The sequence below is a fragment of the Anoplolepis gracilipes genome, chromosome 3 (assembly GCF_047496725.1).
Source record: "Anoplolepis gracilipes chromosome 3, ASM4749672v1, whole genome shotgun sequence".
Taxonomy (NCBI): Eukaryota; Metazoa; Arthropoda; class Insecta; order Hymenoptera; family Formicidae; genus Anoplolepis; species Anoplolepis gracilipes.
The window spans coordinates 12,346,852-12,360,113 of record NC_132972.1 but is presented as its reverse complement, the minus strand read 5'-3'; the positions used below and the strand labels follow the sequence as shown (position 1 = coordinate 12,360,113).

General features: G+C 39.5%; 1 protein-coding gene across 5 annotated transcripts in view; it reads right to left on the bottom strand.

The window, feature by feature from the left end:
• Positions 1-8: 8 nt before the first annotated feature.
• The window catches only part of Plexa (plexin A), a 256,742-nt gene continuing 243,488 nt past the window's right edge, over positions 9-13,262 (bottom strand). For all 5 annotated transcript variants that reach the window (XM_072887441.1, XM_072887436.1, XM_072887440.1 and 2 more), the window contains 9 exons: positions 9,778-10,509; positions 8,476-8,601; positions 7,730-8,191; positions 5,763-7,441; positions 5,463-5,676; positions 5,207-5,390; positions 4,386-5,096; positions 4,157-4,302; positions 9-4,064 (listed from right to left, as the gene is read on the bottom strand). In XM_072887441.1, coding sequence (XP_072743542.1) covers positions 3,891-4,064; positions 4,157-4,302; positions 4,386-5,096; positions 5,207-5,390; positions 5,463-5,676; positions 5,763-7,441; positions 7,730-8,191; positions 8,476-8,601; positions 9,778-10,509 — 4,428 coding nt within the window. In that variant the 3' untranslated portion in view covers positions 9-3,890. The remainder of the gene's footprint in view (positions 4,065-4,156; positions 4,303-4,385; positions 5,097-5,206; positions 5,391-5,462; positions 5,677-5,762; positions 7,442-7,729; positions 8,192-8,475; positions 8,602-9,777; positions 10,510-13,262) is intronic.

The following is a 13,262-nucleotide window of genomic DNA, read 5'->3' as shown; positions in this document are numbered from 1 at the left end:
CAAAATAATGTAGCAAGATTGATATAGATTTATTATCAATTATCATTGATCGGAAAGGAACATGACTATTATAAACGTAACGTAATCATGTTTTGCTGGATGCGTTTATCCTTCATGTATAATTGTAATTAATATTTATGACGTAAAAATGAGCGGCGAGGGAGCAACCTCGGGATTGATTGGCGAACTCCCTCCGCTGCCTCTCTCAGTCTTGCACAGTCCATCTGACATTCGTTCTCTCATTCATTCGACCCCGTCCTCTTTGTCTCTTCTTCCAACTCGTTCCTTTTACCCCTCTCAGCCTAAGTCAGACGAATCCGTGGAACGACAGTGAGAGGGGACGGAGTACGCATATACGGCTCGAACAAGACACACAGAGAGGCAGGGACATAGTGGACACACAGATACTCGTACATTCGCTCGCACATCAGCGTACACCGGAAACATTCTCGGAGGCGCGCACTCCATACTCAATTATACGACGGTAGTTAGACTGCCGGGGCAGCAAGCCACGCACGAACGATACGGTGATTAAGTTATTACACATCTTCTTAGTTAAGTCGAATTTTACAAATCGGGATTCGTACATTTCATAATTGATTGAGGAACCATCGATACAATAATAATAATCATAATAATATTTACTTAGCAAAATGTGCCGATCGGTAATTGTGGCGAATGACGCGTGATGTGAGCACAGTTAGTCGTGTTAAAAAGATGGGATATCGGGATATTGGAAGAAGGGATTGAAGGAGATGGGGAAGGCGGCGGGGAACGGGGAGCGGGGAGTCGGGCTCAGGAGATGGAGAACGGCGAGGATTCTCACGATAGTATACACGGCCGGGGACATACAGATATGGGAAAGAGGCGGGAGTCGAGGATGACGGTGACCGAAGGCGGTGGACCGTGAAGAAGTCGCACGTCTGCTCACCAGGGTTTCAAGGTACACACGCACTTAGGGAGTACACCGTGGGGAAAGACACTCAGGGCAGACAGACACCGACATAGAGACTAGGCTACCGACTATACGTTAATATCTATCTAAACGTGTAATTAGCGTACGCACCGCGTACACATCTGGTACGCAAACATTCTCTCTCCGCCCGCCTTTTTGCGTACAATCGGTTGCGGAAGGCGCGTCAGAGAAGGCGCGCTCTCGCTATGTTTCGTTTTCTTTTTATTTTTTTTTCTTACCTCTCTTCCTCTGTTCTTTTCTTTTATTATTGTTTTATTATAATCAGCGATCGCGTCGTAGTCGTGTCTCTTTTTCTTTCTCTCGTTTTTTTTATAGTAAATGCTATGTAGTCTTTATTACTCAAGCTTATGCCCAAAAATCTACCAGAGGCACTTTGGGTTTATTAGTACCATTTGAAGTCGGCGTGCGCGGGGGAGGGTACCGCACGCCCCGTCCTCCTGCGCGGAACAGCGGGCGAACGACGAGCATATGTTCACGCCTTATCCTCGAGAGAAATCACTGGTTGTTAGATTTGACTCGTCATTAGTCGTATAATTTCTCACCTCTTCTTGTGTCGCGCAATTATTACCCTGTCTGGCGATGTGTCTTCGCCACCGCGTAGATTTCACCGTCTGTCCCTTTTCCGACATTCTACCCCGCCCTCCCCCCAATTCCTCTTCCGTGAGCCTACCCCAATGATTCCGTATCTTTTTTTACGCTTTCTTACCTTTCTTACGCTTTCCACCACGGTCTTCCGATGTTTTTTGAGCAATAAATACTTTCTCCACGTACAACTGCACATTGAATTGACGCACAGGACACACGCACACGCGCATACACGTCGGACAGTCATTCGCAACCAGCCGCACGCATTGACAGAATGTTACGTTAAATACGAGAGTTGCAAACACTCGTAGCGCGAGAAACATTTAGCTTCGCGAATCATTTTAAAGCTTTTTATTTATTTTTTTTTAAGTATATAAAATTAAATTAGAATCATATCGTAGATTTATAAATTACGAAGAGAATACTAATTGATCCGGTAATTTTGTTTATCGAGATTTCCTTCGATAAATATCACGGAAATGAAAAATCGAAAAGTTATACACACGTGACTTTTTCTCGATACTATGCAATGCTTTCGGCTCTCGATCAAACACACGCCCATTCGCGCGGCTCACTTTCACGCACACCAATATGGCTACATTCACAGAGTTAATGTTACGCTTTTAATTAATGATTATCAATTCAATATCAATTCAATATCAATGTATTACAATCAGACAATACTCAACAGTGATCGTTATTCATATATATTACAATAATTAAGAGTGACAACAATATGACGACGGAGGCGTTGAAGCATTACAAGGGAGAAAGGGGATGAGGGAAGAGAGAGAAAGCGAGCGAGAAAGAGAAGGAATGAGATTAAAAGGCATGAAGATGAATCATAGGAGGAATCATGAAGGAAGAATAGGAGAGTTTCGATAGTGGAAATGTTACAACTAGAATGAAAAGAGAGAGAGAGATAGTGATGGGCGTACGAATGAGGCAGGAAGAGGATAAAGTTCTCAATGATTATGGAATAGCGACGATGACATCGGTGATGGATGCACGACGATAGGAATGAACGATTAAATGGCGAAATGGAACAATGAGTCGCGGAGACTAAGGAGGGGAAGCACGCACACTCAACACAACCGTCACATCGAGCTGGCCTCGCGCGTGGCCATAGTCCATAGATTAATTACCTACTAACTAGTACACAGTCTGTCTCCGTTGCGCGGATGACTTTTTTCCACCTTTCTTCCTTCTTTCCTCCCTTCCTTTCTTCCTTCTCGAGCGCCGTGTAAGTATACGTAATACACCACGTTAAATACGCGCGTGCGCGCGGTATAGCGCTGCCGAGCTACGGAGCGAGCGACAGCGCGCTTATAAGCGTGTGAGCGATTGAGACTTGGTTACATCTCGTTTTGTGTGATAAAATTATGGCAAAATACTCGACGCGGGATACCGCCCTACTGCTCGCACGCGCGCCTCCTCGGATACTAGATATACGCACACGCACACACAGGCATGCTTGCGCCAGTATAAAGTGTATATATGTACACATATACATACGACATACCATCCATATATGTATATATATATATATATATTTATATATATATAATATATTCATATCGCTTAATTATTTCATCGTTTTATCAGTAATTATATCATTATTTCATAAAATTCGTGAGTTCACATAATTCAAAAAATTTCAGCTAGAGTAGCGGTGGATGGAAATGTTTCTTCGTTAAAAATCGCCAGATTGCCGTTAATCGGTGCCGGCAATCGACCGTTTTTCTTTTAAACACATTTACAAATTATCGATCGATATCACGGCTGATTCCCTCACTCGCGCTTTTCTTATCACTAGTGTGTGTTTCATTATATATTCATTTTTAAAATCACTCGCGGTGCAAACGGTACGCGGCCACCGCACGACGAGGGAAACGGTTTCACCTCGCTTTTGCACTCGACTCGGCCGCCGAGGTGTGATCGTACATTTAATATTCTATTACAATGATTTTTTTTGATATCTTATTTACAATTATGCGGCAATGTGCTTATGATTATGGCCACACGTACGAACCGGCGACCTTTGAGAAGACATCTCCTCGACACATATTTTTAACACTTAATCCTTTAATTAAATCCCAGTTAACTCGCGGCGTTCAACCCCGTTCAGGGTTCTTCCCAAGTTCACTCACGATTCGCGTTATGCTGAGAAAAACTGGCTTTTGCACGAAACCTGAGATAATCGATTACAAAGTAGGCCAGTCCTCTTCGTTCGCGCCGTCGAGAATTAAATCGGATTACGATTGACCGCTCAGCAGGGTAATTCTTGACGAGCGGGCTTCGTCATGTGCTTCATGGAATTCATGGTACATCAGGGGTTATCCGCCGCCATTATATTGTGCACTTGCTCGAGCTTGTACGCCAGTCTCTGCTTCTGCGAGAATTCGTCCTCCTCGAGAGTGACTATTAGTTGTTCGTTGTATTTACCCGCGTATGTATATAGTTCGTATAAAGCACAGTTCGTATTAAACTCCGAGGTGTGCAACTGAAATAAGATTATTTATACAAAAATTAGTTGATACATTAAGCAAAACGCTTAATTTAAAATTCATTGCAGACACTTAAGTAGATAAATACCCTCGATTCTTCGGCAAGCATGGCATTCATGTCTTGATCGGATATGGCTGGCATGACTTTGATATCTGAGTAGTAACGCTCTACCCACTCTTTGTACACTGGAATGTCCTTTGCGTATAATAGTTTCGAACTCGGAGAGTCCTTACCTAAAAAGCAGAATAGAAAAAAGAGCTTTATACATTTCTGAATCTTTAATCAATGCAGGTAAAACAACGATATAGATACATACCTAATCTATGATCCGACGTTGAACAGCTGTCCATGAACGTCTGCGCCACGACGGATAAACACGAGTCTACGATATTGGACTTGTGTATATCGAAAATAAAGTTCGGATTTTTTATGAGATTAACCCAAAATCTGAGAGGAAGGGAATTGCTCTTCCACGTGTGTACTACTTCGGGATCGGATATGCCATGTTGCAGAGCTTGGTCGTCCATAAAGTCGAACATGTATTTGATGGCGAGAGGAAGCGCCGAGCCACGATGGGCAGTGCTGAATATAGTCTCGAACAGATCGTCGACGAATTTCTGAAGTGTACCCTTTGTTGCCAGTAACCTCGTCAAATAAATCTCCGAGACCATTTTATTGCCACGTTCTCCCTCCTTCCGCGCATCGGAATCGTGATGCTTAACAAGATGCCAGACTTTCATACCGCCTTCATGATTCTGATTAAGCGGTGAAGTAGCGCGGGAAAGTGGGGGACTGGCCGAACTGAATTTGCTAAGATTCAAGGTCTCGTACTTATGCGACTTGTCTGTCTTCTCCGATAGAATCGAGAGATTATATATAGACGATTGTTTGGAGACTAAATTAAGCGACGCTGCATCTGGTACCCTGTAGTGATTTAAAGTATTTCTCTTCTTCCACTCGCCCTCTGTCTTCGTTGTTGAATCTTCGTCGTAAAGAATTAATCTACCGGATGCCCCAGTTCGCCATTCTGCAATAATTTTATCAAGTTAAACAGTGAAAATTTGCGTGATTTTGCAACATGAACATTTTATTTAATTAACATAAGCATTTTTTTAGATATTCAAGCGAGTCACTTACCGAGATCAAGATCCTCCTTCCGGGGTCTTTGACTGTAAGGAGTCGCTCGATAGATTGTATCCAATGCTTTTTCCTTCACCTGAGATATAGTATCGCAGTCAAGGACTTTGACTGGCACGTTTTCTGTGTTAGGATCCATTCCGCCGACAAATACAGTTTGTTGGGATATCGAAACGTAGACCGTCTGAAATTTTAATGAAAACATTATTATTATAAAGCATCAATTTATTTTCCTGGAGTATTGACGCTTCTTTACCATCGGCTTGAAATCAATAGATTGTCGGATCAACTTTTCTTCGGACAACGAATATCTTGCTTCTGAAGTAATCGCATCGACAGGACCCTTATCGACTTGCTGTTTCACCGCACGAAATAGTACATATAATGGTTCACCGGCGCACTCTCTCATAAACTTGTATAAGAGAAACGTGAACCAAGCAGATAACATTTTCTCAGCAACGCTCTCAGTTCTAGAAAATAGAAACGAACAACTTAAAATATATTCTCGATACAACATATAGCATCGACAATTAAAAATACATCATTATGTACATACCGTCTGAGGAATAATTTTGGATGGCTCTTGCCTTCTGTGCACTTCTCGATAAGATCCGCCAGCAGAGTTTTCAGGATGTCTGTGCAATATTCCATTTTGCTCTGCAGCGTAACCATAATTAAGCTGGCGACGTTAACTCGATCTCTCATCGAAAAATAACGGTTGCTTTCAAGGGTTCGTACGAACAACAGTAAAAAAGTTTTATTCATTATTAGTTGACCGAACAGACGTAGCCCCTTCTCCTTTCGCACTAATTCTGGTCTGTCCCACTGCAGTACTGGACTGTTATCGTCGCTAGGGAACAGTATCATCATCGCATAAGTGCGATAATCGAGGAAGGGTATGCCACCGCTCGTTAGATCTCCCGTGAGATCTGTCATTTCCGTTTGTAGCTCGGCGAAGGCCTCCTTACACTCGGCAGCGACTCGTAACTCCAAAATGTCCATCTGCTCTTGCATGTTTTTCAATACTCGATTACTTTCCGTGGATTTTCTGCGATAAGCGATAAGGAATGCTATAAATACGACTACTAAGATTACGATCGCGGCAATTACACCGATAAGCGCGGGTTTCGACAATGGTCCGTTGAGTCCAGCTGGCAGTGCGTAGCTGAGTTTGCCGATGTTGTAACGAAGCGTACCACCCACTATCAGCACTACTTCCGGCAGTTCTTGTTTATTGGGCAGACCTTGAGCATCGATAGCTGGCGGCTGCGTCAAAGGCGGCCGACAGGTGAGTTGCTGTCGCGACAGAGATGTGACATTGCAGAAGGCATTACCAATTTGTACGACTACGTCGGATTCTTGGCAGGCACGATCAAGATGTTGACCATTAATTGTCAAGTAATCGCTCTTGTAATATTTAACTTCCTCATCGAAGACCTCGAAGATCGGATTTGGATACAAAAGGAAATGATTGAAACCGTGTTGTGAGAGATTTTGTACACCAGTGACGTTGTCCATGCGAAAGCCATATTCGAGAGAGAGCGGACGTTCAGCATCCAGTATCACGTGTTCGGGCACCTCGATAGTCGGTGACTTGCACATCATACTTTCCTGACTGTGCACCTCGCATTGCGACACAAACATCTTCTCATCGTAGTAGACATACATTTGCGGGCTTTGTATGTAGCCGAGATTCTTTCCGGTTACTGAAATCTTTATTCCGCCTGCTGGAATTCCCTTTGGAACTTTCATCTGGCCGGCCACACCGCTCTCCACGCTTTCGATTGTTGGATCATCGACGTACTCGAAGAAGCCATCATATAAACGCTTACCACCATCGAAGGACATCTTGAGCATACCGCTTCTCTTCCGATTACTTGGACTCGTCATGCAAAGAGCTTCGTTAGGTTCGGCGCTTATTATGGAGCACGGTAAATCGTCGATGTCAGCGTGGATGGTGCTGCCGGCATTCATATAATTACCAGTGATTTTGATAGTAGTGCCGCCGCTCAATGGTCCGTATTTAGGTGATATCGAAATAATCTGTGGATCCACGAACTCGAAATTATAGTCGGATTCGCCTCGAAAATCCTCGATCTTGACGATGACAGGCCCACTTCTGCCTTCCTGCGTTCCAGGTCCATCGACTCGGCAAACAATTTGCTTCGTTCGGATATAAAGCTCCTCATATGGTAGACATCGCATACCAGCCACAGTGACGCCACCGACTATATCCTGTGTTAACAACGATTAAACGTTCATTAGGTAACGCACATATTTATGTTTACTATATTAATTTTCGTAAAATTAAATATGAAAATGTATACTAAAATTTAATTTCATAATTTTAAAGATCTCCAGATATTATATATTTTTTATTTTTATTATCTCACTCATTTTGTATAGCATTTTTATATATTTTAGTCATTATATTACGTAAACGACAAATAATGTTTCTGAATGAAAAATGCATCACTTAATACATCGCTTTGATAATGAATAGGCAAACAAAAGTTTTCTTACCCTGAAAGTCTTGCCAAGATTGATGCCGCGTATCGTCACATTCGTGTTACCCTCCCAGGGGCCCATTACCGGTTCGAACGATTTTATCTCCGGATTTGGACAAGTCTGATTGCTGTTCAGCCACATACCAGAACCACGGTCGCACTGATCCTTTACTTCGCATCTGTCCGAGCTCTGGCACCAGCCGCAACCATACTTCGTTGGCAGAGCCAGACACATGCCGCAGTTGTCCGCCATATCGCGACATCGGTATATCACTAGATGTATATTGTCCGGATTATCCAAAGGTTTGGAGCCGCCCCAGATCACGGCGAAAGGCACCGTAATGTTTGGCGCACGAGACGTATAGGAGAACTCTGTTTCTTCGCAATAGATTGTGTCGGCCAACAGACGCGCATTGACGCTGGTGACGCGGCCCTCGATGTTAAATTGACATACGAAGCGTGTTTGTATGATAAATTGCTGAAAATTGTATTTTCATCAAAAACGAGACAACGAACCCATGTTCAGATTCATGAAAATCAAACTGTAAAACTCATTGAAAATTGTTTATTAATTTAGTTTGATTAATTTTGTCATTTTATTTATTAGATAAAAAAAATACGAAATAAAATATAAACATATTAATATTTTGAAAAGAATAAGAATGAAAAAAGTTGAAAAGGATTAAAAAAAAAAAAAAAAAATAAAAAAAAGAGAAAGATTTAATAATTATTATATATATAGCATGGCAGTTTTTGACATACCCCAATGATATGCACTTTAACTCGTATCGCTTTCTTGATACCGGAAGACACGAGGATCTCTTGAGATTCGGTAGCGTTTATAGTGGGACAAAAACCTGGTCCACTCCTATAGCTTGGTCCCATTCTCTGAAAGATACGAGAGATTATCACAAACTAATTTAATGAACTCATTACCGCTAAAATTTTTACGTAATATTATGTATATGTATATTACATGTCATTTAAAAATTTCATATTAATCATCTTTTCTATCATTTCTCTCTTCTCATTCAATTTAATTATCATGCTATTAGTATCTTTATTCGATTTTATTCCACTTGATTATTTTAAACATTATACGATGCAAATCATAAAGAGAGTTTCTCAGCGTCGAATTTTCATCAAAAATTATAAGCTAATTGATAATAGCACATTAATATTCATGAAGTGAACGCAACGTTTTAACTTCAAAACGAATCGAGTTGATGTCAAAATGAAATTAATGAATGCATATGTAATACAACAACAGACTTGTAATTTTGTTTCGAAACTAGATGTTATGAATTTGTAGCACAATATGAATCGCTTATCTTGAAAATGGTGTAAATCTAATTTTGAAATATTAATGGGTTTTAGTGAAATGTGGGTATAAACGGATCATATCAATTTTTAGTAAGGTTTTTAAAATTGGACTTGCACTACTTTTGAAATACAAATTTAATATACATAACATAGCTATAATTCTTTATATAATATAATTATGAAATGATAAATACTTTTTAATATATGACTTACTAATTATATTAATTACATAGATATACATCAATTACTGCAATTTTAGATACAAATATTTTAATATACTAATAAATTATAAACTTTTTTTAAATTTTGATATAAATGTGTGTGTGTTAAATAATTTTCTTATGTGTATTAAAAAAAGGATGGTACAATTGTTAGGAAATTACCTTTTTGTTAAAAAAATCATAAAATCGTCAGGGTAATGTATCTGTTTAAAAATTTATTGTACAAAGAATGTTTCAATATTTTATTATTTTTTTTAAAGAAAAATAATGATATAAGAAAACTGCGTCAAATAATGAGAAAGTCACGTACACGTAATAAAAAAGTAAATTTTATAATGTGAATAATTTTTATTTTCTCATTATGTGACGCATTTTTGGTCATTATTTTGATAAGAAAAGCAGATTTAAGTAACGAAATATAATATATATTGAAGCAAAACTATATAATATATTTTGGATAGCTAGCACATATATTAAAAAAAAAACAATACTTCTTTTAAACTTTTTATAATAGACTTACGCTGACTCCCGTAACAAGAATGTCGTTGCGGCAGTTCTCCGCCGTGTCATGTGTACATCGATGACCGTCAACGCACCAATCGCACGGAAAACTCGATGACACGCATTGCGTACACGAGCTGTACGTGTTGCAGTCAAAGAAAGTGAAGTTTGTAGCCACCAAATCGGGTCCGTTTGTCATTCTAACGGACAGCTTGGCGGTGAAGTGATGTCGACCCGGCGGTATCGACGGCAGCAGATCCGTCCTCGGTGTCGTGCAATTGACGCCGTAGGACTTTCGCGAGGCATTCGTGATCAGGGTCTTGTCGAGGGCGGAGAACGCGCACAGGAACTGTCCGGAGAGAGTCGGCAGATTCTCGATGACGAGCTCGAGGGTCCTCGCAGTGGTGCGTTGCAGCTGGTCCGGTGTGACGGTGGTGATTGTTGTACACCTACCGCTCTTGTAGGAGATCCAGTAGAGCGGATCCTTGGCCGCATCCTGACAATCGCTGCGCAAGTTGCACTTGTTCTCCAACGAGCACCATCCGCAATATGGATCCTTAGCGCCCAGGCAGTCCCAGCAGGTCTTATAAACTGAACACTCCTGGACCTTGACCTTCGAGACCTTCTTCTCCGTTAGCACGTAAAGGTGCATCAGCTGTGAGTCGAACAGCAAATCCGGGTTCACCGGAGAACCCGGATCGATCTCGAGATCACCATACTCCAATGCCAGCGCCGAACTCTCTACCACCACCTGAAACAAGAGACATATATATATTTTTATATAGATTGAATGGCTTAGTCAATTTCGATCAAATTATTGTAGATAAGTGGAAATTTACGAGCAATTACAAGAGAAATAATTGCACAACAACCTTGTTCCTTGATATACATATAGTAACAAGCAGTTGTTATAATAGAAATAAATAGGATTAAATGTATTAAATTAATGCAAAAAATATTTTTCAGAATTTTATTTTATTATGTTTATCATTTTTTTTTACAATTCGAAATATTATGTCTCTTTGATTTTCCAATTGATTTTGATATAACTTATTTATGTAGTAGTAATGTGCAATGCATTACGTTAGAAAATATTTGATGAATGTTATTAAAATATAATTAGTTTTAATAACATTTAATTTTTAATTGAAAATAATTGACACAAGGTTGCTTGCAAAATAATACATTTGGCTTGATAAATGATTAAAAACGCTTCAATTAATTGTCGACAGAAAAGAAAACAAAAAAAAAATGTTCATCAGCTCATTAAAAAATCAGAAATTTATCGTAATCGCTGAATTTGCGCAAAATTAGAGACATAGTCATTGATGTAGATTACATACAGTTAACAGACTTGTATAATATATTTATCGTAATGCCGGAGTGCTCTCGTATTATAACGAAACGAGGATGACACGAGCGGAATGAAGAATTAAATATTCACGACAGAATTATGAACAACTGCTAGCTCGGTTAACGCGGAATAAATATTACTTCCATTTAAATATTTATTGGATATTAATTATCGATATTAGTTCGGCGACAACCACTCATTGCATATTCCGTTTCTACTGTCACGAAAAAGTGGATATTTCCAAAAATATTTGATACATAGTTCCATCACTCTCGCGATATATTGTATGTATCAACGATTTTAATAGTAATGACGAGTATAATAATTCGGCCCGGTAACGCATCCGAGAAGAGTGAATTTTACAACGACCCACGCTATTTTATTCCCGTATTACGAAAGTAACATGAATATTTATGTCGTCGCGCGGATTCGTCCCAACAAATTTCCCAGGTGGTTACCATGTCTACTGTCGCGGGCGAGTTTTTGTAACTTCAATGCCGGCTGGTGGTCGCTGGACGTCTAGGTATAAAATTGCAGTCACCGAAAGTAACAGCATAGCTGCAATTTGCACGCTATTATTTTAACGTGAAGTTAAAGTTTTGCGCGCGTCGCATCTTTTCTACGAACGAGCATGGCTCACAATCATCTCTGCCAGGTGCACTTGTGCAGCATTCATTTTCTCAGACTTCACCGCGAGTCTCATTCGCGGTCGCGTGGTTAAAGGGTCGCAAATTAAATCCCAGCCTGAGACGAAGTCAGGCTTTCAATCGACAGTGAAATGATGACGACAGACAGGGAAAGATTCTCCGGGACTGGAATCGTTCGCGGGCCTAATAAAAAGATCATTCTCTCGAATAGTAATAACAGTAATCATTGCAGTAAAGCACGACGTGGATCACGATGACGTTTAGTTTTGCTGTATCCAAAGTTATTCGAGAACGAAAGACATTTACTGCTGGTTTGATAATTATTATTATCATCCTGAAGATTTCTCAAAATGATTGTCACGCTATTATTATACAATATATATGTCGATCGTATTTTCATAATTCTATAAATTTTTAAATCTATAGATTTAATTAATTTAGTAAGTTTATTTTTAAGTATGTAAATTATTCACGAGTTTAATCATATAAATATTAGATTCCATAGATCAATATAATTTTTCGTTCAAATTTCTCCTTCCTTCTTCATCGAGCGCTCGTGGAAAATTTTGCGAAATTTAATATTAATCTCAGAAATTATTCGATTCTGGATTGCACAGATATTAACTCCATATATTAATAATTTGAGAATCGTAGCTTGTTAATGCTAATGTAATATAATATGATAAAAGACACACATATTACTGGAAACAAGCCATTCTGTCGAGGTAGAGATGGAATAGTTAAGCATTTGTGTGCAATTTACAACAAATTGAATTGAGAGAGTAAAGCGAACAGCGTTCGTGACAAACGTGTAGCGCAGTCACTATTCCGATTTAATTAACAAATATTAATTAAGTCGCGACGTACGTATAAACGGCGCGAATCGAGCCAACCGACATATAATTTGCTACAATTTCGTAAACATCTCCTCGTTTATTTTACAATGCTCATTAAAACCATAATTAATGCTTTTTAATGAAAATGGAAGAATGGATTACGATTCATTATGTCAACAACCTTATAACTGCAAGTATAAATGTATCAGGAGTTAAATCAATTAAATAATAAATTTTTAGGATTTTATAAAACAATCGTTTGTTGTGAGAAACACTTTATGTAACGTTAGCATTCTTCGAAAGATTTGCCAACTCTATACTTAACCATCTAATTGAAACTCAATGTCTCACGTCAAACAATCTTCGCTTTTTCTTGAAAACTGTTGCATGGTTAATCGATGCAGTCTTGCTCCCAGATATCAGGCAAGAATGAAGGATGTTCTAAGAAGTTCTAAGAAGAATTCTAGGTAAGGGCCAAGGGCTGTCCACCCTGTACCGATCAGCATTCGACCTCTGGCCGGATAATGAGTCGTTACTTAAGACAGGTAATCACGGCGCAATAAATGTTACAATGTTGCGTCTAGACGGGGAACGAAAAAGAAAGAAATAATAACAATAATTATAAGGCTACCGAGTGTTAGTGATGGCGGTTAATTCTAAGGTTCAT